This window comes from Lolium rigidum, chromosome 3, assembly GCF_022539505.1.
Source record: "Lolium rigidum isolate FL_2022 chromosome 3, APGP_CSIRO_Lrig_0.1, whole genome shotgun sequence".
Lineage (NCBI taxonomy): Eukaryota > Viridiplantae > Streptophyta > Magnoliopsida > Poales > Poaceae > Lolium > Lolium rigidum.
In genome coordinates, this window is record NC_061510.1 from 211,662,658 (window position 1) to 211,690,012 (window position 27,355).

The window sequence follows — 27,355 nt, forward strand, 5'->3', positions numbered from 1 at the left end:
GCTGCACTGGAGCGTAGTGGTACCTGGGATGTTGTCACCCCTCCCTCTGTCCGTCCCATCACCTGCAAGTGGGTCTACAAGATCAAGACTCGCTCCGATGGTTCTCTTGAGCGCTACAAGGCTCGACTTGTGGCTCGCGGCTTTCAGCAGGAGCATGGCCGTGACTATGATGAGACCTTTGCTCCAGTGGCTCACATGACCACTGTTCGTACTCTTCTTGTTGTTGCTTCTGTTCGTCACTAGTCTGTCTCTCAGCTTGATGTGCAGAATGTTTTTCTTAACGCGAGTTACGTGAGGAGGTGTACATGCAACCACCTCCTAGGTACTCTATTCCCGATGACATGCTCTGCCGTCTCCGGTGCTCTCTCTATGGCCTTAAGCAAGCCCCTCGCGCCTGGTTTGAGCGTCTCACCTCTGTGGTGACCTCTGCTGGTTTTATCCCTAGCGCACATGACCCTATGCTCTTTGTCCACACATCTTCTCGTGGTCGGACTCCCCTTCTTCTTTATGTCGATGACATGATCATCACAGGTGACGACCCTGAATACATTGCCTTTGTCAAGGCCCGTCTTCGTGAGCAGTTTCTCATGACTGATCTTGGTCCTCTTCGCTACTTTCTTGGGATTGAGGTTTCTTCTACCTCCGATGACTTCTGTATCTCCCAGGAGAAGTATATTCAGGATCTTCTCACTCGTGCCGCTCTTGGTGATGAGCGCTCTGTCGAGACTCCTATGGAGCTCAATGTCCATCTCCATGCCACTGATGGTGATCCTCTACCAGACCCGACTCGCTATCGTCACTTGGTCGGGAGCCTTGTTTACCTTGCTGTCACCCGTCCTAACATCTCCTATCCGGTCCACATTCTGAGTCAGTTCATGTGTGCTCCCACTAGTGTCCACTATAGTCATCTCCTTCATGTCCTACACTATCTTCGTGGCACCATCTCCCGACGTTTCTTCTTTTCTAGTTCCAGCTCCTTACAGCTCCAGACCTACTCAGATGCTACCTGGGCTAGTGATCCATCGGATCGCAAGTCCCATTCCGCCTACTATGTCTTTCTTGGTGGTTCTCTTATTGCTTGGAAGACCAAGAAGCAGATTGCAGTCTCTCGTTCAAGTGTAGAGGCTGAGTTGCGAGCGATGGCTCTCTTGACAACAGAGGTGACTTGGTTACGCTGGTTATTGGAGGATTTTGGTGTTTCTGCTGACGCACCGACTCCTCTATTGTCGGACAGTACTGGTGCCATCAGCATTGCGCGTGACCCGGTGAAGCACGAGCTCACCAAGCAGATAGGTGTTGATGCTTTCTTTGTGCGTGTATGTGCCTTCCGAGTTACAGCTCGCTGACTTCTTCACGAAGGCCCAGACTAAAGCGCAACATGGGTTCTTTCTCTCCAAACTCAGTGTTGTTGATCCACCATGAGTTTGAGGGGGGTGTTAGAGATGTATGGACCCCTTTCTTGTATATCCCTAGTGTATGAGGGACTTTCCTGAACATTGTAACACATGTACATGTAGTGGCTCTTGGCTCTCATTCACAACAGTTCTAATGATAAAAGATAGGCCGAGTTGATCTAGTCAATGGGTACAAAAGATCCTCTAGAAGCATTGGAAAACAAAGATTGAAACATCAAAGATGTGTGTTCAACAATCAAAGCCAGCCAAAACATTACTAAATAGAATCAAAACTCTGATCCCCGCAAAAAAAAAAAAATCAAAACTCTGAAGAAAGATCACAGCAGGCCAGGACCAGAAGTGGAAGAAACAATCACCAGCAGATGATAATACACAAGGAGCTTTGCTAAAGGGTCACATATTCAGTAGCATTGCCATTTTGCTACCTTTCTGCTTATGTTTCTGCAACTGATATGGAAACAGATACAGGATGAATAACAATACATGGACTCAGATTTCATTGACTAAGTGATTTGGCATATAGAGCTAATTGCAATTTAGAGCACTCTCTCTCAACTTTAGCAGAAGCGAACGCCGTTCAGGATACAGGTTTTGTTAACTCTAAATCTCAGAGTTTTTACATACATATAAAATTTCGACCAAGGTTCCTCATCTGGAGAAAACCAAAATACTATCTACCTCTAGGGGTAGTCATAGTCACGTTGTTTATGCTACATGGCTCAGCACCTGTAGACGCCTCTTCCTTTGTCACCCTCACGTGGAAATACGCAGGGTGCTTAGGCTCGGGCAGGCTCATACTCTCACTGCTTAGCATAGCAACGACATCTGACGTGGTGGGTCTATCAGCCGCGTTCTCTTGAACACACAGCAGAGCAATGTTAACGCATCTCATTATCGCTAATGTACAACAATCTGTGACTACTGATGCATCAGCGAGTTGGAGCCATCTTTTTTCCTTCCATAACTGCCATGCCTGTTAGAAGTTTCATTGTAGAATATGTTTGCATCATTAAGAAAAACAAGGCGGCAAATGTAAGTACGGAAGAAGACTCACATATCCAAGAAGGTTAAAAAAGTCCCCATGCAGATGGAAACCAGAATTTTTCTTCCCAGCAATGATCTCGAGAACTAGGACGCCGAAGCTGAACACGTCAGATTTTATTGAAAAGAGGCCTTCAGAAGCATACTCAGGAGCCATATAACCACTGAAAGGATATATTATATAACATACCATCAAAATCAAGCTTTTACGTCCTATTGCAATATTCATTAGTAGGAAAAGCGCTATAGGGGTAGGCCCACTGGTAGTAGGCACCGCGATAAAGCCATATGCGACCAGGTGGAGGCAGCACATGACCAGTCTAACTTGTAACTTGTAGTAACATGTAGCGATCAATATTCAAACTTCACATGTGACTAATAGCATTTTTCGTACTAGTGACTACTTGATTGATCTGTAATACGATTCAACTGAATTTGTTTGTAAGAAAAGCTTACTATGTCCCAACCACCCTTTTTGTGTTCCCTTCAGTATCGTCAGAGCTAGACAATTTTGCAAGCCCAAAATCTGAAATTTTAGGATTCATTCCAGAGTCCAAGAGAATGTTGCCGGCTTTAACATCTCTATGTATAACACGTAAACGAGAGTGTTTATGCAAATACAGCAGTCCTTGTGCTATTCCTTCGATTATTGTCAGCCGTTTATTCCAGTTTAGTAAAGCTTTTCTTGCTTCATCTGTACATAAGTCAGACATAAATATACTAGTAGAGAAAGCATGTTCGTTTTAAGGTGTAATGCAAAATATGTCGGTGGTAATAATTGGAAGTAATAGTAATACCGAAGATGAAGAAATCCAAGCTTTTATTTGGCAAATATTCATAGACTAGCATTTTGTCCTCTCCCTGAGAGCAACATCCCAACAGCCTAACCAGATTTCTGTGCTGCAGGTTGGCTATGAGTTGGATTTCATTTTTGAACTCTGTGAAACCTTGCCCAGAATGGGAAGCAAGTCTCTTAACTGCTACCTCCAACCCATCAGGAAACTGTCCCTGCAAAAACGGTGTAGGTGCATTATCAATTTATGACCTTGTCGTAGTCAAAATTGATGTATGATACTTAAGTTGTCTCCGGTGCTCATACTCATATCACACAGAATTTTATGTCATTCTGTATGTAGAGTTATAGACCCATGCATGATTTTTTTACCTTGTATACAGGACCAAATCCACCTTGTCCAAGTTTGTTTTCGTCTGAGAAGTTACTTGTAGCCTCCAATACTTGTGATAAGCTGAAAAGGGTGAACCCTGATTTTTCCCCTTCTATTCCCCAAACCAGCTCTTCATCCTGGCGCTCATTCACCTTTGATATATCCCATAAACTCAGTTTAACTGCATTTAAAGCTTATGTTATCTCATTAGTACAAAACTTATCAACCAAAAACTTGACTAACAGAGTGTTCATAGCTCACCTTTTCTGTGCCTTCTGATCCACCTGAAGCAAAACATGAAGCAGAGAAATGCTACCACTAGAGGAACAGCTGTGGCAATGAAAATTATCCATCGCCTGCTCTTATGCCCTTACATGGTAACAAGAGAAATAATATTGACAAATACGTACCACACAACAGTTTTGGCTACAATTAAGATGGTACAAGTGGATTTCCATGCGCTTTGCAAATTACCTGACTTAGCATTGCTTCCTTCGCATGGAGTTGAGTTTTGGCTACAATTCAGATGGTTGCCAACGAAGCTGGAAACACATGCTTACACTAAATTAATAAATTATGTAAATGCACACATCAAAGTTTTTTATAATATGCTATAGTACAAAATGCCACCGTACTTGTATTTGGCCAGTTGAAACAGCTGCAGTGGTATTCCACCACTAAGACTATTGTATGAAAGATCACTGCAAAACACAGTGAGAGGTGAGGTGATACGTATGTACATAATGAGCAAACAAAAACAACAGTACCAAGGATTTGTGATCAATATAAGTGAACTCACTTACATATCTTTTAAGAATGTAAGACTTGACAAAGACTTCGGAATTTCTCCGCTCAATTCGTTCCGGCCAAGATCCCTGTCCAACTTATCAGTTTTAGGTCTGTAAAGTACAAGATGACATCAATTATGTGGTGACTTACAAATTTTGGAGTCCTCGAAGACGGCCAAGAACGTTAGGTATTTTTCCACTTAACCTATTTCCTCCTAAATTACTGCAAACCAGGGTTACGAGGCATCAAGAAATGATGGAATAGCTGTGCGATCGTTTGAACAAATCAAATAGCAGTAATACGTGATAATGATGATGATATCAGCAAAAGAAGGTAAACTTGCATATCATTCAAGGGAAATTCTACACTGAAGCGCCGCATAGGCGCTCTCCCATGCGACGTGTTACAGTTCGGAAAAAAATGCATCACTGCCTCTAATAACCGCACACAGCTGGACTTAACCATCATCCCGCATATACTCCTAGGGTATTCCACCACTAAGACTATTGTATGAGGGCCCCCACGTCGCCCCCCACGTAGGGCGGCTCGGGCGGAAACCCTAAGCCGCCACCGCCGCTTCACCCCTCTCCGGCCCTCCTCCTCCCTGCGCAACCGGCACACGTACGCGGGCAAAGCTCGTGGTGCTCTGGGCGGCGGCTGGCTCCCTCTCACGTCGCGCGCGCAGAGGAGGCGCGGGATCGATGATGGCGGTCGCCGGACGGTAACGGGGCTGGTCAGGGATCGGCGGGGTGTGGTCCTGGGCAGGATCCGGGGCGGCGGCCTCGGCCGGTGGTGCTGCGGCACGTACTGCTTGGCTGCCCTGACGAGGGTTGCGGCGGCCGGGTGATCTTTGACGATGCGGCTGGCGGCGGGGGTGACCCTGATGGCTGCGGATCCGGCGTCTACGGCGGCGTGGACGTGCCTGGTGGTGGTCGATCGGTCCTTTGCGTGTCTCCCTCCCGGTGGCTCACGTTGGTGTCCTACTTCGGGGTTGGGGGTGGGGCGGACGTCTCATTGACATGCCTGTGGTCGGTGGCGGCCTCCTCTTCCGCCGATGAGGTCGACCGGCGGGCGGCGGCGTGGGAGGCGGCCGATCTGCCTAATAAAGGTGGTTGTCCTAGGGTTCTTCTTTTCGGAACATGAAGACCTTCCTGATGTCGGTCCTTCTTCATCTAGCTGGAGTGATGAGTTTCAGAAGGCTCCGCCGGCGAATGTAACAGTGCATCTTTTGCCTGGAGTTTGCTGGATCGGGTGGTATTCGGTCGCATGCACCCATGTTTTTATTCCGACCGTTTGGTTCTGGAGGGAGCGGCGCGAAGCTCTGTTCTGTGTTGCCATCAGATAACATTCTTATTCATGGTGAAATCAGAGGCGGGGAATATCATGAAGGCCGGATTGAAGGACTAGCAATGGAGGTTCGAGTCTCTATGATGTTGAGGGATTTGCTTGGTGTTCTGGTTCTCGCATCAGCAATATGCAAGTGGGGGCGACATCACATGTGAAGTTCAGAGTCTTACCTTTTAGGGTGAAAATCCAAAACCTGGCCTTAATTGGTTATGCCTAGCAATGACCTTGTTGAAGGTATTGTTTTGAGAGCGGGAACTATCTTCAGTTCAGGGTGAAAACCTAAGATCTTTTGATCGGACGATGACAACTCTTGTGCACTGTTACCTTCTTGGAGGCGTCGCTTTTGAAGAGCCTAGAGTTCAGGTGTTGTCTTGGTGGTGGATGTATTGCTGCTGCTAGGGATGGATACCATAGCGGGATTTTTATTTCTTAGTTTTCTTTTTCTCTTTTTCGGCTATGTGTATCCGTACTACCGTTAGGGTATTGCGTTGTTGCAAAGGTTAGATGTAATTGGTATTTTTTGATATTAATATATACTAGCAAAAGTGCCCGTGCGTTGCACCGGGAGAAAAAAAATTGAACACTCCAGTGAATCAATGGTGAAACATGTTAATTCTAAGAAAGTTAACTTTCGAGGCTCTCGCTGCACCGACTTGTAATGCCGCGAACCTGTAATGACTTTTTTAAAATGATAAAAGGTGTCGAAGGACAGGAAACTGTATTAAAAAGGCGGATGGTACAATTTTATAGAAAGACCCTAAGCAAATCACGAATATGTAGGCACATGTCCTTGGTTTTTACGAATTGCACCCCACAAGAAATCGTGTCGGCCGCGAAACACGATCGAGTCCTTATGCTCTGCCACTAGGTGCAGTCGTTCAAAACACCGCGAGGGACGAAACCACTTTGGGCATTGGAGACAGCGGACTCCAACGTGCCGGTGCTGAAGAAGAACCTTGCATGGCGGACGAACCAACTCGAGATGACCATACTTGAGGGCAGCTGGGCCAAGCCCGTGGCCTAAGATAGCGGCGGCATCTCGTCGACGGTTAGGATTCGCTGACGAAGTCACACTTTTCGTGGACTCCAGGGTCCCCGACACCATTTGTAAGATCCAGACGCCCCAGACCAACAATGTCCTCACCCTCGCCACCACGGCCAACTAAGAGAAAAAGACAACATGTAGGCGACCAAAAGGCCGACGGCCACGCTTTTTAAGGGGATTGGCTAACAAAGCCAACTCCATCTCCTTCCTCCATGGAAGCAGGAACAAACTTCTCGTTAACCACCGCTTGGTACCGTGCTCACGCTCTAGAGCAGGATCTACTTCACAGCCACCTCCAGATCGACACACGGCAGTGCTGCCTTTCTCTTCCCCCTCACCTCCACGGCTGGCCGAAAGAAGGAAAAGGAGCATAGTTGCAACCTGAAGGGTAGGTAGCCAACGACCTTAAACTCCAGAACAGGAGGCTGCCCTTCAAGCTTATTGAACCAGGGCTGCAGAGATGCTACTTTTTAAAAATAATTTAAACAATTTGAATTTTGATGTAATATTATTATATCTTTAATTGGTCTAATCATTTATTATTAACTTAGACTTATTGCTATTTAATCTACTATCTTTATAGTTTGCTATAAATTTTAATATATTTTCATTTAAGTATAACCTACCGATCTCTCTCTCTTAGCCTTATTTTTTCTTGTTCCTCTCCGCACCATCTCCACACACCATAGATAGGACCTCCTCGCTTCCAGATTTTTCTCTCCACCATAGCCAGGACCTCCCTCCTAGCTGATAATTCAACAAACCAAACGAATGAGCATGCTCCCACAAAAACTGACACAAGGAAGTCACGTCCATTTTCCAAAGCCAGAACGCACTTGCAAGAAAGGTAATTGCTCCGGCAGCAGGGGCGCGATAGCGGAAGAAGTTAGGGCACAGTGGTACTTGCCAGGTGCGTCGATCTTGAGCTGGCCCTGCTGCGCGTGCGCCGTGGTGGAGCAGGTTGTTTGCTCTGCTCGCCGCTTCAGCCACAACACGGCGTTGTGCGGGTGGTAGCTCATCCTGGGCGCGTTTCGCAGCCTGCATGCTCCTTGGCTTGCATTGCCGTTGTTGCATCGCACGGTTCTCAAAATATTCCTGGAGGAACGTCCGGAATGGCAGTTTCTCAGGGGGCCAGGCCCGTTGCGGCCTGAAGGCTGCACGCGTGGGAAAGGGAGGCGAAAACGCCGCGTCCCTTCGGAAACACGTGCCATAATTAGCCTCACCGCTCCCCTCTTCTTCCTCTCACTCGTGACCGCACTCTCACCTCCCCCAAACTATCACATCACCCGGCGATTTCCCTCCTGCCGACCAATCCGCCGGACCGCCGCACGAAGGAGCACCGGTACCAGAGGAGGAGACATCGGCGAGCAGCACCTCGGCATCGGCCGGAACCTGCTCCGTAGTTTTCATCGGCATCTCGAGTTCGCCCGCGACCTCGAGCTCGTCCTCGACCGAAACAATGGCGGTAACGACCTCTTCTTCTCACCTTCGTACTCGTTCTGCCAGAACATGCCATTCTCGATCATTTGCAACGACATGCACATTAGATCTGCTAGGGTTTTCATTAGGATAGTTTTCGGATTGATGTTTGCAACTTGTTCCTCATCATTGCTTGCTGTTGCTTAGATCTGTTACTCTAATCTCCAATCGCGGTAGATTCTTCATAGATCGGGCTTTTGGATTGGTGAAACTGCCAGATTTTACTGTGCATGCATAGAGGGGAAGGGTTATTTTTGTTCGGATTTAGCATGTTGTGGTTGTTGTGCGAAAGATTAAGCTGAGTCGCGCTAGTTTGTTCAGACGTAAGAGGAGTGGCAGGACTTGAAGAACGAAGTTGCTATGCTGAAGAATCTGCAGAGAACACAAGCACAAGTGATGAAGGCTAAGAAACAGAAATGGAAGGCAGAAACAAGGCTTCAAGTGAACTTTGAAATCAAGGACAAGCTCAAGTGGATCAGGACTACTTGTGACAAGTGATGAATGTGTTGTAGATGTACTGTAGGAGAATTTGTAATGTACCCTAAGCAACACTCGTAATGTACTCAATTTAAACTGCTACTTGTGTTGTTTCTTGATTGAACTAGGCCAATGATTATAACCTGGGATCATAGTATGAGGAGATGATTGATCAAAACCTATGGCATGATTTAACATGACCATACCATTGGTTTTGGTCAAACATCTCTTCCATATGTTCTCATTGTATGAGGTCTCTGATACCCTGCTTTGCATGTTTTTGCTTCTTCAGTTCTGCATTGGCCAATGATTCAACTATGGCACAATGGAAGGCAGGGTGCTGCCCTTAAACTTAGTCATGTGTGCCATATGCACACTAGACTTAGTTTGCGGATACTCTCTTTGCCTGCCGTGTGATCCTACATATGAGGCCTCGTTTTGGTTTGTCTAGTGCATTGGCCAATGATTCGAGAAAGACACAATGGAAGGCAAGGTGTTGCCTTCAAACTTAGTCGTGTGTGCCATATTCGTTGCACACTAGACTTAGTTTGGGGACAGTCCCTCTGCCTGCCATGTGACCAAATGTATGAGGCCTCATTTGCGTTGGCCAATGATTCAACAAAGGCACAATGGAAGGCTAGGTGTTGGCCTCAAACTTAGTCATGTGTGCCACAGTCGTTGCACAGTACACTTAGTTTGTGGCCACTCCCTATGCCTGCAGTGTGAGCAAATGTATGAGGCCTTACTAATGTTATCAATGTCCGTTTTCATCTAAACTACTTGTGAGCAGGCACACCTCTAATGGCTTGTGTTCTTCTTGCAGACTAAGAAGATCATGCTTGGGTTACCTGTTGAGGTTCCCGGTGAGGGACCGGTGAAGAAGCGTAGGCCGGCTAAGGTTGGCCACTTCCACGAGGAGGTAGGTCCGGACCACTTCCTCCGCATCATCTTCAAGCCCACCTTCGGCCGGCTCATGATCCCTAAAGCTTTCGTCAAGTGGTTCGGAGGAATTCCTTCCAACATCATCGTCACCACCAACACCGGATGCAACTGGAGGATGACTACGAGGAGAGAAGGCAATGACGCATTCATCGACCAGGGATGGACGGCCTTCGCCGTCGCCCATCAGCTCAAGGTAGGCCAGTTCCTCACCTTCGGGAAGGTGTCCTCCTTCGAGTACAGTGTGATCATATTCGACCACACCTGCACTGAGGTGGTGAGCAAGTGCCCGCACACATGGCGATGACACCAGGTGTGTCATCTCCGAGCATCATGTCTGAAGCTAACCTGGTACCATGTCGTGTCTAGTTCATGTTCGTGTCTAGTGTGTTAAACTATGATCCCGTCTGCCGTGTCTAGAACTATGATCGTGTCTGCAAAATATTGTGTCGTGAACTTGTGTCATCTATGATCACTGCTAAGTTCTCTGTCGTCTATGATTGTGTTCTTGCTTGTGCTGTTGATCGCTGGTGACCTCACCACTGAAGGGAAGAGGTAAGCAGAACCGGATTATGGTTTGCAACCAAACAGTACTGGCACCGTTCTGGGCTGGTACAAGGCCTGAAAACCGACCTACCAAACGGCCAGAGCCTAAATCTCCACGGGGCCGAAAAATCTCTGTGCAGGCCACCAAACAAAGTGGCTTTTATGGCCCATGGCCCATCTTGGACACGCAGGGGCTCCTTCCCACTGCCAGTGGTGCATGAATTAGCTGCAGGCTACCAAACGCGCCCCTTGTATCGCAAACTTGGTTCTCCTGCTGTGAACCTCCCCATAGTTGCGGGTTGCGCCTCTGCTTGGTCGGTAAACTTGTCCATCTGATGGAAGCTGATGTGCACTTCGTTGTACGAGCTAGCTGCTCTTAATTCCTTTCGGTTATTTTCTTCCATGGGCAAGTTAGTTTCGTTCCTAATCTGATATTAATGAGGGTAAAATTTAGTTTCTGATTTTAGGAAGAATAATTTAAAAATTAAGAAAACCCTAAAGTAGTAGTAGGACTACAAATCCAAACGGCAAGCCAGCCCAAGGCCCAGCCGAGCTCCCCCATCTCCGAATCATCTCATTTCCTCTGACCTCTCTATCTTTCAGCTTTCCCTAAATACGCTGCTAGCACCAGCACGCACGCGACCAGACTTTGATCCCCCGCCCACCAAGTACTCCGACAGAAGCCGGCGCACAAGCCGCCTCCCCCGATGATGGGTTCTATTCTCTCTCATTCTTCTCCGGGATCTCTGGGTAGAAACTCCTTTTCCCAAATTCATCCTCATTCCATCTGCTTGCAATTTCCTCCTTTAATCCGCTTTTCTTTAGTTTCCTCCTTTCGCAAATTTACCGAACGAGATCCTTTCCTTAGGTTAATCCCCTCCCCCGAGCAGCGTTCAGTTCCTGTGCTCCATATCTCTCCGTGTTATTCTCTCGGCAGCCTACGGTGCCGCCATCGTGGGGACTCCCCCAAATTATCTCTCGCTAGTTGATTCTTGGCAAGCCCATTTCTATCCGTTCTGGCGACTCCCGCATCCATCCGTATAGGCAATCTTGTGCTTCTCTCTCTCTCTCTTCCATCAGCTCATCTAATTGCTTGCTGATGATTGCCACCCGCGGCCCTCGCCGCCCGAACGGGGCGTGAACCACTACCTCGTCGTCCGTCGTGCCACCGCCGAGCCGAGCCGAGCCCGAGCGCTGCACCGAGGCCCCCGACGAGAGGTCTGCGCCCTGGCCCGAGGAGTTAGACCCGCATCCAACCCCCGCGCATGAGAGGACGAGAAGTCCCCCCGCCGCCAACCAGGCTTTGCCTGGCCGCGCCCCCTAGCGGCAGCGAGGGAGGGGAGAGGGAGAGGGGGGGGGGGTGATGAGGGAGCTCCTCGGCAATGCCCACCATGAGGGGCTTAGGGTTGACGGAATCCTGAAGGTTAACACGAGACATCGGAGCTCCTCGGCAATGCCCACCGACAGGGAGCGAGATTTACCCAGGTTCGGGGCCCTCGATGAGGTAAAACCCTTACTTCATGCTTGTCTGATCTTGATTTATCGAGTAAAATAAGTTACAATGGGGCAGCCGATAGACTGCTATGATGAACTCGCCGAGAGGCAAGGTTTCTAGGGTTTGTGTCTGCTTGATTGTGCGGGTTTCATGTGTTGTTGTTTGGCAGGCCCTCTCATGTCCTTTATATAGGAGTCCAGGTCCCGAGATTCCCGTCAGAACTCGACTATGTTACATCAAGATCTAATCTATTCTTTCCTTTATTGACATCTTCTCGCCTTGTTCGTCAAGAATCCGGAATCCGTCTTCTTGTAAGTCTTCTCTGTTGTAACCGACATATAGGGCCACCTTGGATCAGGGCAATCCTCATGGGCCCCTTGTTGGACCAAAGAAGGTAGACTAATTTCGGTTACCTGAAGGATAATGCCCACATCAGGTGGCGGCGGCGCGGTTTTTAGGGTTTCTCCTGGCCGCCACGCGGGGCGACCCGGGAGAGTGGGAGCAACCATATGTAAAGGAAAGATAGCTTTGAAATAATTAGCTTTTTGACCTCTGGATTGTGTACATGCAAAGGAAATTGTGGCTTTGGCTTTTGTGTGTCTCACTGGAATTGTAGGTCCCGATCTAGTAATTTATTTGACTAATTGGATCTAATTTGGAGAATTGGGGAAAGTCGAAATTTGTATCTAATCTAATCTAATCTAAGAACCGATTTGATTTTTGATCGAGACCGGGTGCCGCACCCCCGAGGAGAGATCTCCCCGAAGGCGACGCGATTCGGAAGTGGTGGGAGGACCTAGGATCAGCGCCGCGAGGCTAAGCGCTCTGATACCATGTAGAAAATATTAGAACCCTAGAATTCTATGTTCTATTTCCAGGACCCTTTAGGGTATATATAGAGGTATAAAGAGCGGAAATTCAATTCGGCTTCCGGGTGCGTATGCTCCCTATACCAAAAAATTATATTTCGAGTTGTCGAAAAATTTTAATAAAAAATTCTACATGTACATCTCCATAATATATGTTCATTCTCCAAGTTTCACGAAAAATCAATTTTTTTTGTGGTCTATGTAAAAAAGAGAAAATTTATCTTTTAAAAAGCATTATTTTTAGCACTGAGTTTTGTCTTTTTTACACACGTCACATGACAAGTCCATTTTGTATGAAACAACTTTGTGAGCGCGTAGCACGTGAAGATGTACGTGCGAATTTTTCGTTTCAATTTTTTTGAAATTTAAAATGTGTGTAAGATGAATTTGAAAATAGAGGGAGCATATGCTCCCATGTTCCAAAACACCACTCCCAAGAGCGGAAGAGATAAACTTGAAGTACAAGATAGTATCAAATCCTAGTCTATCTCTATCATAATATACACTATAGTCTAATAAAATTTTCCGTCATTGAATGATGGACAACACTAGGCAGCGGCGCCGCATATTTTTGTTTGCGTGCGGCGCCTCCTGGCTACTCTCTCATGGTGGGTTCCTTCGATTTGTCAACTACTCGACCCACGCACACACGGGAACACATAGGGCGCGTTTGGTAGGTTAGGCGCCCCTGGCTCACATCGGCCCAGTAAAAATCGGACCGTTTGGTTGTCTGGAAGTCTTCCGTGTTGTGGCCCAACCGGTTCTCAAAGCACCCCTGGGACAGGCCTGGAGGAACGCCCGAATCAGTAGTTTCCAGCGGGCATGTCCCTTTGCCGTGCCATTTTGCACGCCCTTGTGCAACGGTTGCACGCGTGGAGAAGCACGGGAGACACCGCGTTGTGTTGGACCTCGCCCCACACTTCCAGTCACCGGTTCCCTCCTTCTCTCCCCCCATTCACTCTCTCACTGACACTCACAGCCCTGCCGCATCAACCGCCGCCTATGTCCTCCTAGACTCCTCCACCTCCTTCCGCTCCAGCGCCGATGGATCCATCCGTTCGCCGACGGTCACGAGGTCCAACGAGGCGCTCCTGCACATCGTCCGTGAGTACGAGGCCGACGACCGTGATTCGGCAGCGCAGATCGATGCTGGTCGCGTACTGGTGTTGAATCGGACGTCGTCGTTCGAGAGTACGAGGCCGGAATGGAAACTCGCAGCACGGTCGTCACCGCTCTTCAAGCCGTCGGGATTCCACCGGCAGATCCCTCGATTTTGGGGTTTTTTTACCCCTGCCCCCCTAGCGTTTTCGTCGACGAGGGCGGGGGCAGTGGCGGCAGGTGCACCGGGCTCCAACAAGGAGATTGAGCCCCCTCCGATGTTCGCGTCGACCCCATGCACGCGCCGATGCCATGGGGCATGCCGCGGCCGGCTGCTCTGAATGCCCCGCCGCGCTTCGCGCCGCTGCCGTTCGGCCGACCACGTTCTCGTCGGCAGCCGACAGCTCCATCGGCGCCCCGCTTCCCGACCGTGGCACCGGCACCCTACCAGACGACCGCTGCTCCGGCTCCACCTCCTCCTCCACCCGGATTTGGAGTGCGACCTTCTCGAGGACATGCCAGCGCCTGTGCACGTCCTCCTCCTCCTCCGACGGGGCCGCTTTCACTCCACCCCATCGTAAGTACTCTCAAACTCGCTCCCTCATCTGATAGATGCTAGTGTAGATCGATTCGATGACATTGTAGATCAGATTGTTGTCCAGCTGCTCCGATTGATGTGAATGTAGATATGCTTCATGTCAATGTGCGCTGCATGTCGTGGTCATGACAATGTCAAGTCCATGACATTGCTTGACATTGCCAAGCTCCATGATGGACTTGACAATGTCAAGTCCATGACAGTGCTTCACATTGTCAAGTCCATGACAGTGCTTCACATTGGCATGCACTACATCATGGACTTTTCATTGGCATGCCCTATGATGGAGCTTCACATTGCCATTGGCATTGGCACACCCTATGATGTAGCTCCATGATAGACTTGTCAATGGCATGTCCATGACAGTGCTTGTCATTGGCATTGCCATGCCGATCTTGTTGTGATTGTCATGGCCATCATGGAGTTGATCCCTGTCTCTGGTGCTGACAACCCAAGTATGGCTAATATTTTGTATTGTCATTGCATTTGCAGAACAAGCTCTTTCTGGAAACCTTTCCAGAAGGGCCATACTGGACGCAAGGGACATGGCCGTCCGGGTGCAGCTTCGTGACCCCAATGAAGGGTTCATGGAAGCGCACCGGCAGATCACCGCGCAAAGGGTTCATGTCGGTCGTCCTGCTGACCTGGGATACACTCCCAGGCAGCGAGTGCCGACGTTCTCCGTGCAGGTGGGAGCCCGGACCTCCTTCCCCTTGCCGTGCCGCCCTACATGGACCAGCTCCTGATCAGCAAGTACAAGCTGAAGAACAATGTCCCCCCGGTGAAGGTGTGCTTGTACATGGGCGAGCGCTGCGAGTGGAAGGTGCAGCTCTAGTGGACGGCCCAGCGCGTCGGCTTCATCAAGTCCTGGAGCGAGTTTTCCGCCAGGCTTGGCCTCTGCGTTGACGACACGATCGTCTTCACCCCTAAGGACGAAGGCTTCAAGGTCGACGTCTTCAGGAAGGAGACTTCGTGCTCCAGCACCTTCAGCTGTAAGAGGCACACTAGTAGGAAAACGCTTATAGGTGGAGCTTAGTTCTGTGGCGCACCAATACAAATGCGCCACAGAAAGATTTTTTGTGGCGCACGAAAAAGAATGCGCCACAAAAATAGCTTACTTTTGTGGCGCACTACTGAACCTTGCGCCACAGAAATTATGTGGGGCCCACATCCTGCCACCACCAATTATTAGTGTAGATATTTCTGTGGCGCACAGGGCGTGCTGCGCCACAGAAATAACTGTTTCTGTGGCGCACTGGCTTCGGTGCGCCACAAAAGTAGTTGATTCTGTGGCGCACTTGTTCTGGTGCGCCACAGAAATAAGGGAACTTATATCATTGCCGTACCCTCCCCCACGCCTGTTCACCTCCGCGCGCCTCTCCCCTCTCCCCTCTCCTCCGATCCGTACCGCCGCGCGCCGCCATGGTCGTCGCCGTCGCCATCGCCGCCGCCTTCCTCCGCGAGGGCCGCATGCCGCCACGCTCATCCCATCCCCGCCACCTGCAGCACAAGCTGCCGCTACGGCGAGGAGGGGCCGCCGCGAGGAGGGGCCGCCATCGCGTCAAGGTGGAGGAGCCGCCGCGTCCTCCTCCTCCTCCACCCCTGCCGTCATCGTCAACCTCCTCCTCCACCCCTGTCGTTGGTGATCTCTCTCCCCTCCCCTCCCTCTTAATTCCTCTCCCGCGCGCGCACAAGGTGCTCGACGAAATGCTCGCTTGTCGGTGTCTCGTTGTTGTCGTCGCTGTACGTTGCTGTTGATGTGTTGTTGCTGTTGCTGTGCTGCTGCTGTTGCTGTGTTGTGCTTGCTGTTGGCTCATTGCTCATGCCTTTTACTTAATGTCCGAAGCTATTGCTATGTCTCTGTAGCTTCTCACCATGTATTGGATGAACTCCTTAATTATGCAGTAATGATTCCTTTGATGTGTTATTGAAGCTTGGATGGAAGCCAACTAGAGTTGGGTACCCTAGCTTTGTTTTGAACTCAACTGAGTAATGATAAATTGCTATTTCTTGTTGGCTTGGATGAATTTATGGTTGTTGTACCTCAGTAGTGGTTCACTGGTGTGATTGCTTGTGATGTGCTGTGCTGTGACCTCATTAGCTCTTGCTACTGCCACTGGTTGCATCTCATAGTTGGATAATTGGTGAAAATAGAGATATCCACATTAGGGAATCATGTAAATGAATGCCACTGTGGTATCCTTTGAAGAAAATGGGATGTTTCTGATGGTTTAAAAGACTAGGTGATGCTAGGTTATTAAGTTGGTTGTCAAGGTTGGTTTTATCTGGTTAAGTTGGATAGGCTATGTGTTCTTGCTTACTTATGCATATCCATCTCTACTGGATTGACTAGCTCAGGCTTGGCCTCTCTCTTGCCAGCATCACTTGGTTACTACCAAGTGATGAATTTCTATTTCTTGTTGGCTTTGATGAAAATAGAGATATACACAGTAGGGGATCATGTAAATGAATGCCACTGTGTTATCCTTTGAAGAAAATGGGAAGTTTATGATGGTTTAAAGACTAGGTGATGCTAGGTTATTAAGTTGGCTGTCAAGGTTGGTTTTATCTGGTTAACTTTGAAAGGCTATGTGTTCTTGCTTACTTATGCTTACAAATATTAACATTTAGGATGTTAATATTTGTTTCGACCAACAAAGTATGAGGCATTCCATTTAGTTCATACTAGCTACTTCTTAATTGCATTGGCATTTCTTCCATTTTAGTGTCGATGATTAAATTGTTTGGTCACTTGTACGCTCTGGGGTGGGGCCACTGAGCCTGGTGCAATGGCACAAATATCAATCTCTTGTGCATCCTACCTGGCCTCGCTGACCCCATCCCTGAATGTTAATATTTCTTTCGACCAACAAAGTATGAGGCATATGATATCTAGTTGAGATACCACTTGGCTCTTTCTTCCATTTTAGTGCCAATGATTAGAATGTTTGGTCACCTATACGCCGCAACATACTTTGTAGACGGGCCCCTTTCCCGGCCGCCGTTCCGTGAACGAGTCCTTGACGAGACAACAACGCCGACATGTCTCTTCGGCGCAGAACCACGCCAGTCCCAGCCGTCTCCCTTGTGGCCGTGTCTCCTGCGCTCCGCGCTTTTCTCCATGGTCGGACCACGATTGGACTCACCGGGGGAATAATGATAATCGCCATCACCATTATCGTCAGACTCCACAGGTGTAGAGTACTTTGCAGCAGATGCCACTTTTCTTCTCTCGCCGTCCAGTGAACGAGTCCTTGATGCAAAGACCGTGCCGGCCTTCCTAGCATCATGCTGGGCAGGCCGGCACGGTCTTTGCATCAAGGACTCGTTCACTGCACGGCGAGGGAAGAAAAGTGGCATCTGCTGCAAACTGCTATGCTCATGTGGAGTCTGGCGATAGTGGTGATAGCGATTATCATTATTCCCCCGGTGAGTCCAATCGTGGTCAGGCCATGGAGAAAAGCGCAGGAGACGCGACCACAAGGGAGGCGGCTGGGACTGCCGTGGTTCTGCGCCGGAGAGGCAGATCGGCGTTGTTGTCTCGTCAAGGACCTGTTCACGGAACGACGGCCGGGGAAAGGGGGCCCTTCTGCAAAGTATACTGCGGCGTATACTGCAACTATGGTTTCTGACCATAGTATTTGTGTTGACCAACAATGTATGAGGCACTTATTCCATTTTGTCATTCCATTTGCTTTGGTATTTTCAAAATACCGATGATTAAAATGTTTGGTCACCGTACACTTGGGGGTGGCGTAAGTGAGCCTGGTAAGATAGCACAAATATCAATCTCTTGTGCATCGGACTTGGTCTCACTTACGCCATCCCTGAATGTTAATATTTATGTTGACCAACAATGTATGAGGCATTTATTCCATTTCTCTTGTGCATCGGACTTGTTGGTCTCACTTTCTTCCATTTTAATCATAGTAGGAACCGGATGAAGACCCCGATGCAAGCGAGCCTGGTGGGTAGAGAGGAGGGAGCAAAGGAGGAACCGGATGAAGACCCCGATGCAAGCGAGCCTGGTGGGTAGAGAGGATGGAGCAAAGGAGGAACCGGATGAAGACTACTTTGTATCTCGAAATTGTGAATTTTGTATGAATTAAGAGTTGTATGCAAAACATTTGACACTTGCCACTATATATGTATCTCGATCGGGCTCTAAGTACTGTGATGATGATGTATAATATTGCTATGTTATATGTGTCCATATTATATCTGTCTATATGTCTATATTATACCTGTATACTGTGTACAAAACCTGTATAAAACCTGTATAATACACCAGGGAGCACAAAATCGAGTATACCTGTACATTGTTCTGTGGCGCACCAAAATAGAATTTAGTGGCGCACCTATTTCTGTGGCGCAGCTGGCCCGTGTGCGCCACAGAAAACCTTAATTCTGTGGCGCACGGTTCCGTGCGCCACAGAAACCCTATTTTTTGTGGCGACGTTTCTGTGGCGCACCACCCGTGCCCACAGAATCAAGTTTTCGTGCGCCACTGATGAGGCTTTCCCTACTAGTGGCATCGTGGGTCCTTATGTTGATCCTCGCCGTTAAGGTGCAGGTGCTTGATCCTGTCTCTGCTGCTGTCTGATCGTCGCCGCTAGTAGTTGTGCTCTCCTCTAGGAGGCTATTAAACACTTGCTTTTATGCATATGTGACCGTAATGTTGGCATGTAGATGTTGTTGAACGTTGCTTTTGAACCTGGGTAGTCTGCCCCCAGGTTTAAGTAGGCGTCTTACCACTCTGACACTAGGATTATGTACTAAGTAGTTTGTTCGTTCTGTATAACTATGTGATGTGCTTATGCCTGTGTTTGAGTTCTTGTTTGATGGCAAGGTCAACAGTTTTGCCTGGGTGCTTAAAAAATGACAACCAAAGGCTGAACATAGATGGAACACTTTATTAACAACATGCACTTCTGTTCTTTTCGGACCGATGCAACAAAGGCTGCCAAACACTGGATTAAATGTGACCCGTGGCCCGTTCACAACGCGCAGGGGCGTCCGTCTCGTTGCGTCAGTGGTGCACGAGTTCGAACCAACCTACCAAACACGCCCATAAAATGATTCATGCATGACTCTACACGTTCAACAACGGCATCGGTGCTGCGCCTGTGACAACATCGATCTCCAATCGGATCGGCCAGACACGCTCACACCAGCGAGCCACCGCCACGACCTCGATGCCTCGCCTTGGACTCCCAGCCGATGAGCCGCGAATGCGGTTACACACTCCAAGCTGTCAGGCCCGGCCGCGCACGCCAAGGTCGGCAATAGATTGATGCATGCAGAGTCATGCGTGCATGTTTATCCTTCGTAAACGAAGCAGCAGCCCAGGAGCAGATTGATGCATGCATATGCATAGAGAGGGAAGGGCAAAGGTTCAACATATACGAGGCTTCCTCACGCATCTTCATCAACACCTTCATCGGGCTACTACCAGCACCAAGATCTACACTACATCGAGTCAAACAACTACATCAAGCTGTACGACTACATTAAAATTTTCGTTGTGTTCTACGTCGCTAACTACATTACCAAGGTCTACATCAACATGGTCTCCGTCGACATCTTCATCAACACAGCCGCCGCGTACAGCTAAAACTCAAAACCCGCCGCTGCCACAGATTTGCTGTCGCCGCCGCACAATGATAGAACAACCCGCCGCTGCCGCAGATTCACCGCCGTGCTATGACACAGAAACCCGCCGCCGCCGCAGATCCGTTGCTGCCGCCGCACAAAACCCCGCCGCCGCTGCAGGACTACGGCATCGAGCACACCTCGATCACGGCTACATCACGATCGGCTACCCTTTACATCGACATCATGAAAACCTCATCTACAGCAATTCAAGAACTCTAGTCAACAACATCCGCGTTGTCACTTGCGTCCATGACACTCCCGTTGTGAACGCGGTAGGGAAGAGAAGATATTAGAAGGGGCACCGATGATGACAAGGAGAATGTTGAGTAACATATTGTACTAGGTATAGGTCCCCGTGTTTGTCAGGGTTGTACCTGTAATTGTACATGTGTCCGCCTATATATATATATATAAGCCGGCCCTATTGGTGCTGTGCAATATCCAATACTTCTCTACATGGTATCAGAGGCCCTTCGGCCCTGACCTAGCCGCCGCCCCCCTCTCCTTGGGCGCCGCCGACCCCTCCCCTCCCTAGCCCTAGCCGCCTCCCCTCCTTGGGCGCCGCCGGCTCAACCCCACCCCTAGCCCTAGTCGCCGCCCTCCCCACCCCGGGCGCCGCCGGCCTTCACCCCAACCCTAGCCCTAGCCGCTTCCGCCTCCCACCACCACCACCGCTTCCGCCATGGCCGGCTTCTCCTCCTCAGGCTCCGGCTTCAACTCCTCCCGCTCCGGTAGCAGCAACCCCTTCGCCGGCCCCTCCGTCACCGTCATCCGCGACATCCCCATCGCCGAGCGCGTATCGGTGAAGCTCTCCACCACCGCTGCCAACTTCTTCCCGTGGAAGACGTACTTCGGGCTGCTCTTCCGCGAGTATGATCTCCTCGATCACGTCGACGGCACCATCGACCTCCTCGCCATGCCGCACGACCCCGAGTGGCTCGCGATCGACGCCACCATCATCCGCTGGTTCTACCAGACCGTCTCCAACGACATCTTTCGTACCGTCGTCCGCGACGGCGACTCCGCAGACACGGTCTGGGCTAAGATCACTGGCCTCTTCACCGACAACAAAATCCAGCGGGTCACCTTCCTCCAGCAGGAGTTCTTCGGCACCCACCAGAACGACCAGTCTCTCGACGAGTACGTCCTCAAGCTGAAGAGCCTCTCCGACGAGCTCCGTGACTTGGAGTTTCCGATCGATGACAAGATCATGCTCTCTACCCCGTCGGCGGGTCTCGGCGAGGATCTCAGCAACGCCGCCTCCAACCTCACGCTCCTCACCACGCCCACCTTCGAGCAGGCCGTGGCCTACCTGCGCCTCGAGGAGCGCCGCTTCAAGCATCTCCGGACTCGGGCGGCCCACACCGCCTTCGTCGCCGGCTTCTCCCGCGGTGCCCAGACTCCCGCGCCACGCGCCTCGCCCCACGGGTCCGCCGCCGGGTTTCCCCACAGCCGGCCACCAGGCCAGTCAGACCGGGCCATGGACCGGCCACTCCGGTCATCAGGCCGGCCAGACCGGGCCATGGACCGGCCCCGCCGGTGCTCCGGCCGGCCAGACCTGCCCCTAGACCGGGCAAGCGGCTCCTTCTGGCGGTGGTCGCCGCGGCCGTCGTCGTGGCGGTGGTGGCAACGGCGGTGGCAATGGTGGCGCCAACGCCACTGCCCCCGCGCCTCGTCCACCTCAGCACACCGCCCCCCGCCATGGACCGCCGGTCACAATCCGTGGACCGGGGTTGTTCATGCCTACTCCATGCCCGTGCCGCGCGCTCCCTACCCGGGCATCATGGGGCCGCGTCCAGCCACCCACCAGGCGTTCTACGCGGCGCCCCACCCCGCCCCGGCCTACGCCTCCCCCCGAGCTCGGCCTCGTGGGATCCCGCGCTCCACACCGCCCTCTAGAGCGCCCCCTCCGCTGGGGCGTATGGCGGCGGTGGCGACTGGTTCATGGACACTGGCGCCTCAGCCCATATGGCTGCGCACCCCGGCAACCTCTCGTTTTCTACACCTGCTTCCACTTCCTCTCGCATCATCGTTGGCAACGGTCATGCTCTTCCCATTACTCACACCGGTTCCGTCTCTTTTCCTTCCACTTCCACGCCCCTCTCTCTACATAACGTTCTTGTTTCTGCTGACTTGATTAAAAATCTTGTTTCCGTTAAGTCTTTCTGTCGTGATAACCCTGTGACTGTGGAATTTGACGCTTTTGGTTTTTCTGTCAAGGATGGTCGTACTCGGATGCTCCTCCACCGATGTGACAGCCCCGGCGATCTGTACCCTGTTGGTTCGGCCTCCACCACCACCGGCCGCCCACTCGCCCTCTCCGCCGGTGTCGACCTTTGGCACGCCCGTCTTGGCCATCCTAGCTCCGCCGCTCTCCGTCAAATAATGCAAGGCTTCTCCTTTACTTGTAATAAAACGGATGCCCACTCTTGTGAAGCATGTCGTCTAGGCAAACATGTTCGCCTTCCGTTTAGTTCCTCCTCCACAGTCGCGTCTTTTCCTTTTCAACTTATTCATAGTGATGTTTGGACCTCGCCTATTACGAGTAATTCTGGTTATAATTATTATCTTGTCATTCTTGATGATTACTCGCACTTTGTATGGACTTTTCCCCTTCGCCGTAAATCCGATGTTGCCGCCACCCTCACCGCCTTCTTCGCCTTCCTCCACTCAGTTCGGTCGCCCCATCCACGCCTTACAAACCGACAACGGCAAGGAATTCAACAACATCACCATTCGCACACTTCTCGCTGCCCATGGCGCCGTCTTCCGCCTCACGTGTCCATACACTTCTCCACAGAACGGTCGTGCCGAACGGATGCTTCGTACCCTCAACGACTGCGTCCGCACCCTTCTGTTCCATGCATCCATGCCCCCACGATTCTGGCCGGATGCCCTTGCCACGGCGACTCTCCTCGTCAACATCCGCCCGTGTCGTGTGCGTCGGTCCTACACGCCGCATCACCTCCTCTACGGTGCGCCGCCCGCCTATGATGACCTTCGCATCTTCGGCTGCCGGTGTTATCCTAACACTGCTGCCACCGCCGCGCACAAGCTTGCGCTGCTGATACGTCTCCGACGTATCGATAATTTCTTATGTTCCATGCCACATTATTGATGATATCTACATGTTTTATACACATTATATGTCGTATTTATGCATTTTCCGGCACTAACCTATTAACGAGATGCCGAAGAGCCAGTTGTTGTTTTCTCGCTGTTTTTGGTTTCGAAATCCTACAAAGGAAATATTCTCGGAATTGGACGAAATCAACGCCCGGGGTCCTATTTTTGCACGAAGCTTCCGGAAGACCGTGGGGAAAGGAAGTGGGGCCACGAGGCGCCGCCACAACAGGGCGGCGCGGCCCGAGCCCTAGGCCGCGCGGCCCCGGCGTGTGGGGCCCTCGTGTGGCCCCCGCGTTGCCCTTCCGCCTACTTAAAGCCTTCGTCGCGAAACCCCCGATGCCGAGAGCCACGATACGGAAAACCTTACCGAGACACCGCCGCCGCCAATCCCATCTCGGGGGATTCGGAGATCACCTCCGGCACCTCGCCGGAGAGGGGAATCATCTCCCGGAGGACTCTTCACCGCCATGGTCGCCTCCGGAGTGATGAGTGAGTAGTTCACCCCTGGACTATGGGTCCATAGCAGTAGCTAGATGGTTGTCTTCTCCTCATGTGCTTCATTGTCGGATCTTGTGAGTTGCCTAACATGATCAAGATCATCTATCTGTAATTCTATATGTTGTGTTTATCGGGATTCGATGGATAGAGAATACTATGTTATGTTGATTATCAATCTATTACCTATGTGTTGTTTATGATCTTGCATGCTCTCCGTTATTAGTAGAGGCTCCGGCCAAGTTTTTGCTCTTAACTCCAAGAGGGAGTATTTATGCTCGATAGTGGGTTCATGCCTCCATTAAATCGCAGGACGATGACGTAAAGTTCTAAGGTTGTGGATGTGCTGTTGCCACTAGGGATAAAACATTGATGCTATGTCCGAGGATGTAGTTATTGATTACATTACGCACCATACTTAATGCAATTGTCTGTTGTTTTGCAACTTAATACTGGAAGGGGTTCGGATGATAACCTGAAGGTGGACTTTTTAGGCATAGATGCATGCTGGATAGCGGTCTATGTACTTTGTCGTAATGCCCAATTAAATCTCACAATGTCATGCTCTCTTTATTTGTCAATTGCCCGACTGTAATTTGTTCACCCAACATGCTATTTATCTTATGGGAGAGACACCTCTAGTGAACTGTGGACCCCGGTCCATTCTTTACATCTGAAATACAAATCTGCTGCTATTGTTCTTTACTGTTCTTTGCAAACAATCATCATCCACACTATACATATAATCCTTTGTTACAGCAAGCCGGTGAGATTGACAACCTCACTGTTTCGTTGGGGCAAAGTACTTTGGTTGTGTTGTGCAGGTTCCACGTTGGCGCCGGAATCCCTGTGTTGCGCCGCACTACATCTCGCCGCCATCAACCTTCAACGTGCTTCTTGGCTCCTCCTGGTTCGATAAACCTTGGTTTCTTTCTGAGGGAAAACTTGCCGCTGTACGCATCACACCTTCCTCTTGGGGTTCCCAACGGACGCGTGCTGTACGCGTATCAGCTGTGCTCTCTCCCTTGTGTGTTTCTCGGCTACCCCGCCAACACCAAGGGCTAACGTTGTTACGACCCAGTCTACCACCGTGTCCTCACCTCCCGGCACGTGTACTTTGACGAGTTGGTTTTTCCGTTTCAGCAGGGACTTTTTGCGACACCTCCGACGACGCCCCCACGCACACTGGCCCTCTTGCGGCCGTGCGCCGACGCCTGACCGCGGCGGCCCCCTCTGCACCGGCCCCGCCTGGTCCATCGGCGTCTTCGTCGCCCGCGGCGCCCCCGGCGCCCCCGTCGCACCAGGCGCCCCCGTCGCCCCCGTCGCCTGCGACGCCCGAGGCGCCTCCGGCGTCCCCATCGCCCGCGGCGTCTCCTTCGGCCGTCTCTACATCGGCTGCCTCGTCGCCCGCCTCGCCGCCCGTCGCTGCGGCCCTGAGCCCATGCTCACCCGCACACGTGCGGGCGTGCGGCGGCCGTCTACACGCTACCCCGCCGACCAGTACGTCTGCACGGCGTCCCCGTCCGTCGCGTCTGCCTTCTGGGCCACCGGCAACAGCGTCCTGCCGCCCGATGGCGGAGTGCCTCCCAGCCGCTGACCCGGCCCAGAACCCGGTCAAACCGGCCAGGAGACCGGCCAGCCCGGTCCCAACCGGCTGCCAGACCGGTGCCAACCGGCGTGGTATCCAGGGGCCTCCGCCCCCTCGCCCGGTCGGCCGTCCGGTCAAACCGGCTCCATGGCCGGCCCGTCCGGCCAGCATGCCGGTCCGACCAGCTCCACGACCGGCCCATCCGGCCAGCAGGCCGGTCCGACCGGCTCTGCGACTGGCCCGACGACCGCTGATGCGTCCTCCTCCGCCCTCTCACCGGTGCCCACCTCGGCTCGCGCCGCCTTGCGCGACCCGCATTGGCGCGCCACCATGCAGGAGGAGTACGATGCGCTGCAGCACAACTGGACCTGGGAGCTGGTTCCCCGGCCCTCTCGCGCCAGCGTCATCACCGGCAAATGGGTCTTCAAGTACAAGCTCGGCTCCGATGGCACTCTCGAGCGCTACATGGCGCGTCGGGTCGTGCGCGGTTTTCGGCAACGCGCTGGCGTCGACTTCACGGATACGTTTGCCCCGGTCGTCAAACCGGGCACGATCCGCACGGTGTTGCACCTCACCGCCTCTCGCGCATGGCCGGTGCATCAGATGGACGTACCCAACGCCTTCCTTCATGGTCATCTGCAGGAGCAGGTATACGCAGCCCATCGGCTTCGTCGACACCGAGCGCCCTGATGATGTGTGCTTGCTCTCTCGGTCCTTGTATGGACTGAAGCAGGCGCCCCGCGCCTGGTACCAGCGCATCGCCGGCTTCCTGCATCCGCTTGGCTTCCGCTCCACGCGTTCCGATGCGTCGCTGTTCGTCTACCGGACCGGCAACGACATGGCCTACCTGCTGCTGTACGTCGACGACATCATCTTGACGGCCTCCACCGCTGGTCTTCTTCGACAGCTCACCGACAGTCTTCGCACTGAGTTCGCATTGAAGGACCTGGGCCCGCTCCATTACTTCCTCGGCATCGATGTTATCCGGCGTGAGGAAGGGTTCTTCCTTCATCAGCGGAAGTATGCCCACGAGCTTCTCGAGCGTGCAAGAATGCTTAACTGCAATCCTGCACCTACCCCTGTCGACACGAAGGCCAAGCTCTCCGCCAGTGATGGGTCGCTGGCGTCCGACGCGCCGTACTACCGCTCCATCGTCGCTGCCCTACAGTAGTTGACGTTGACACGTCCAGAGCTCTAGTACGCTGTGCAGCAGGTGTGCTTGCATATGCATGTTCCTCGGGATGCTCACTGGGCCGCGGTGAAGCGGATTCTACGCTACGTCTGTGGTACCATGGGCTACGACCTGTCGCTGCATGCTTCGCCCTCGACGTCGACCGACCTCGTTGCCTACTCGGACGCGGACTGGACGGGATGCCCGGACACGCGGCGCTCCACGAGCGGCTACTGCGTCTACCTCGGCTCGTCGCTCGTCTCTTGGTCCTCCAAGAGGCAGCCCACCGTGTCTCACTCCAGTGCTGAGGCTGAGTATCGCGATGTGGCTAACGCCGTGGCCGAGTGCACGTGGCTTCGTCAGCTTCTGTCCGAGCTCTCTTGTCCCGTTGACAAGGCTACGGTGGTCTTCTGCGGCAACGTGTCGGCTGTCTACCTCTCCGCCAACCCCGTTCATCATCGGCGCACCAAGCACATCGAGTTGGACATCCACTTTGTTCGTGAGCAAGTTGCCCTCGGTCGCGTTCGAGTTCTTCACGTACCGACGTCTCAGCAGTTTGCCGATATCATGACAAAGGGATTGCCGTCCACGACTTTTCCGGAGTTTCGCTCCAGTCTATGTGTCGGTGCCGACCCTTCGACTGCGGGGGGGTGTTGAGTAACATATTGTACTAGGTATAGGTCCCCGTGTTTATCAGGGTTGTACCTGTAATTGTACATGTGTCCGCCTATATATATATGAGCAGCCGGCCCTATTGGTGTTGTGCAATCTCCAATACTTCTCTACAGAGAAGAAGAGGAAGGAAGCGCAAGACTTTAAATCCAGTTGCAAGCATCCGCTTCACTCCCGCTACGGCTGAGGGGGGATGTTAGACTATACGTGTATATTAGGATAGAGATAGACTAGGATTTGTTACCATCTTGTACTCCAAGTCTTCCTCGTCTTTGCACCTCTATATATACCCCCAAAGGGTCATGGAAATACAACATACAATTCTAGGGTTAGGATTTGGTACC

The 27,355-nt window shown here is 51.5% G+C and overlaps 1 protein-coding gene across 1 annotated transcript; it reads right to left on the minus strand.

Annotated features, from left to right (window-relative positions):
• Nucleotides 1–1,796: 1,796 nt before the first annotated feature.
• On the minus strand, nt 1,797–4,080 carry LOC124696022 (G-type lectin S-receptor-like serine/threonine-protein kinase At4g03230). The gene is made up of 7 exons (XM_047228812.1): nt 4,067–4,080; nt 3,884–3,906; nt 3,622–3,803; nt 3,254–3,464; nt 2,913–3,150; nt 2,470–2,620; nt 1,797–2,388 (listed from the first exon to the last, which is right to left on the minus strand). Exons 1-7 carry the CDS (start codon nt 4,078–4,080, stop codon nt 2,086–2,088), a joined length of 1,122 nt encoding a protein of 373 aa, XP_047084768.1. The 3' UTR covers nt 1,797–2,085.
• Between the last annotated feature and the right edge of the window lie 23,275 nt (nt 4,081–27,355).